The sequence below is a fragment of the Monopterus albus genome, unplaced genomic scaffold (assembly GCF_001952655.1).
Source record: "Monopterus albus unplaced genomic scaffold, M_albus_1.0 scaffold277.1, whole genome shotgun sequence".
Lineage (NCBI taxonomy): Eukaryota > Metazoa > Chordata > Actinopteri > Synbranchiformes > Synbranchidae > Monopterus > Monopterus albus.
The window spans coordinates 808,884-812,170 of record NW_018128157.1 but is presented as its reverse complement, the minus strand read 5'-3'; the positions used below and the strand labels follow the sequence as shown (position 1 = coordinate 812,170).

At 43.4% G+C, this 3,287-nt stretch overlaps 1 protein-coding gene across 1 annotated transcript in view; it reads left to right on the top strand.

The window, feature by feature from the left end:
* The first annotated feature begins 1,260 nt into the window (after positions 1 to 1,260).
* Positions 1,261 to 3,287, top strand: part of qkib (QKI, KH domain containing, RNA binding b) — a 22,384-nt gene continuing 20,357 nt past the window's right edge. The window contains exon 1 of the mRNA XM_020622310.1: positions 1,261 to 1,704. Within this exon, the coding sequence (XP_020477966.1) occupies positions 1,563 to 1,704 (142 nt within the window). The 5' untranslated portion in view covers positions 1,261 to 1,562. The remainder of the gene's footprint in view (positions 1,705 to 3,287) is intronic.

Below are 3,287 nucleotides of genomic sequence, written 5' to 3'. Positions count from 1 at the left end.
TCTACTCTGAGCTCCTCCCGGGTGACCGAGCTCCTCCCCCTATCTCTAAGGGTGCGCCCGGCCGCCCTGCGGAGAAAGCTCATTTCGGCCGCCTGTATCTGGGATCTTGCCCTTTCGGTCATGACCCAAAGTTCATGACCATAGGTGAGAGTCGGAACGTAGATTGACCAGTAAATCGAGAGCTTCGCCTTACAGCTCAGCTCCTTCTTCACCACGACGGACCGGTACATCGACCGCATTACTGCAGAAGCTGCACCGATCCGCCTGTCAATCTCCCGTTCCATCCTTCCCTCACTCGTGAACAAGACCCCAAGATACTTGAACTCCTCCACTTGAGGCAGGAACTCTCCACCAACCTGAAGGGAACAAGCCACCCTTTTCCGACTGAGAACCATGGCCTCGGATTTGGAGGTGCTGATTCTCATCCCAGCCGCTTCACACTCAGCTGCAAACCGCCCCAGTGCACGCTGGAGATCCTGGTTTGATGGGGCCAACAGGACAACGTCGTCTGCAAAAAGCAGAGACGAGATCCTGTGGTCCCCAAACCGGACTCCCTCTGGCCCCTGGCTGCAATTTCTTTTTGTCTGTACTGTAAAATATTTGAGTCTGTTTTGTGTGTAAAGTCTTTTTATAAATAAAGCCAAGTTGAATCTGAAATAAACAGATCAATAAAGTCAGTGTTTTGGTCCTCCTCTCACACTGGTGAAAAATCCTTCACAGACTAAACTTTTAATGTTTTTTCTGTTTCCTTAACATACTGATGATTATTTTGCTTGTTAGAATGTTTAATGACCTTAAATTATTTTGGGAAATTTGACATGTATTTTTAGCCATAGACATGACGTATATCGCCCAGTGTTTGATTGTTTGTCTCCTCTATCCTTACACCCCAACCGGTCAGGCAGAAGGCCGCCCACCAGGAGCCGAGGTCTGTCGGAGGCTTCTTCCCTAAAGGGAGTTTTTCCTGTGTGGGGCCAAGTGCTGCTGGGGGGGGGGCTTTGGCTTCACATGTAACCATTATTAATAACCATTATTTTTATTTGTCTTACTTTAAATTTTGTGGTAAATGAGGTCTGTGTAAGACTTTTTATATAGGCGTTTAAATGTTTACGATAATAAATATGAAATAATGAAATATGGATTTATTTGGTTAGTGACAATCAGCCAACGAAAAGTCTGACGCTTTTATCCTGCAGGCTGCTGCCTTTATTGTGAAGTCTGGGGCCGGAAGCTCCGTGCTTCCTCCGGTACCTTGACTGCCCATCGCCAAGCTCCCGTCAGACCAGGTCTGTGTCGAGCTGCGGTCCGGACGGAGCGGAGGGAGGCAGCGCTGCTCATCGACAGCAGCTCCGTGGAGAGATCCGGAGGCAGAGCCGGAGTCACTCCGGATTCTCATCTGGTCCGGGTCTAAGGAGAGTTAAAGTTTTCGTTTTTCACTTGTGGGATTAAAATCTGAACGAGGGGAAACAGAAACCAGCTCCGGGACCGGGTCTGGATTTATTTTCATGTTTTCCTCAGGGGGTCCGCTCTGATCCGGGTCCACTTCGGTGCTGCGTTGGACCATGGTGGGGGAGATGGAGGGGAACGACAAGCCCAGGCCCAGTCCGGATTACCTGATGCAGCTCATGAACGACAAGAAGCTGATGAGCAGTCTGCCGAACTTCTGCGGCATCTTCCAGCACCTGGAGCGGCTCCTGGATGAGGGTGAGCGTCTCTTCACCGTTAAACTCGTTTCTCGGAGAAATACTCGCATCCTTCAGCTGCCTGCCACTGAAATACTGCGTTAAGTACTGCATTCAGTCTTACTTCAGTAAAAGTAGTGAAGTAGCCTGTATCAGAAGTCAGAGTACTCTTACTCACTTTGCAGATAGAACGCTCTCTGTCTATTATTATATTCAGTACTCGGGTGTAGTTTGAGGTACTTGTACTTAACTTTAAGTAGGTTTCTGCTATTTAGTCTCCTCAGAAGACACGTAGCCATTTATACTGTAATACAAAGGTAAAACTGGAGCTGCTGGATCAACATAAATTCATTATTTAAACAATGAATCGTTTAATTTTGGTCGCAGGTTCAAGAGACGAGATTTTTCAGTTTTACTCTGAATCTTTGGGCCAAACGAGACAAACGTGAAGATGTTAAACCAGTAAAATTCCAGAAAACTGTGGAAACAATCACTGATTGCAACAACAATCCGCCAACTCCCAGTAGTTACAGAAATATTAACTTCTGCTGTTTTCATAAAGAGGCCAAACAGAAAAAGTCAAACAGAAATATTTAAAGGTTCCACTTTTTCTAATTGTACATGTTTCTTCTTATAACTGAGTCCTCAAGTCAGGTTTTTGTTATTTAAATATAAAAATGACAGCTTTGTTTACAGTATTTTCTAAAACAGTTTCATTTTTCATAATAATTCTTCTTGTGGTTTGGTTTTTTGGTTTTCAAACCAAACAAACCTGTAGAGCATGTTTCAACTAATTCAAAGTAAAACGGGCTCTGTGCAGTATTCTTACTGCAGACACCTTTTTTAAAAAAAGAAAATGAGTTTTTTAGGACGTAATTATGCAGAAATGCCTTCTTGACCTCTGAACATTTGTTGATGCTCCCCACACATCAGTGCATGCTATAATAATCCAATAATAAACCATTGTCAAATGAACCTCTTTTCTACATAGTCAGTACTTTTGATATTTAAGTGCATTTTGCTGACAGCACCACTTACATTTCAGTGTGGAACTCTTCTTGTATTGAAGTATTTTTCACAGTGGTGTTTGTACTTTTACTGAAGTAAGAGATGCGAGTACACTGAGGAAATAAAGGTCTTTGAATTCATGTTTATCATTATTATGGAGGACACATGTGCGCACAGTGTCATGGACGTCTAAAAAGAAAAACCTCCTTTGTGATGCGTTCAGTGATGCGAGAGAATCAGCAGGTTCATTAAAAACCTAGAACGTCCTTCTTTCTTGCTATGACTTAACACAGGGGTGTCAAACTCAAAGCACACTTTAGGTCGGGGGCCGAACAGGATAAACATTTATTGAAGACTAAAACTAAATGTTTTTTGAACACAAATATGAATCGAAACAGACAGGATACAATATTATTCCAAAATAAATAAACTTGAACTTAAAATCAGCAACCCTATTTCTGCTAAGGGTTAGTACATTAACAAACACCTGCTTTTTGTCTGGACACCAGACGTCGCACACTTTCATCATGCAGCTCTTCAGAAACTCTCCCTCGGTAAATGTCCGGGCTGATTTTCTCCTCTGCCCCAATAAAACTT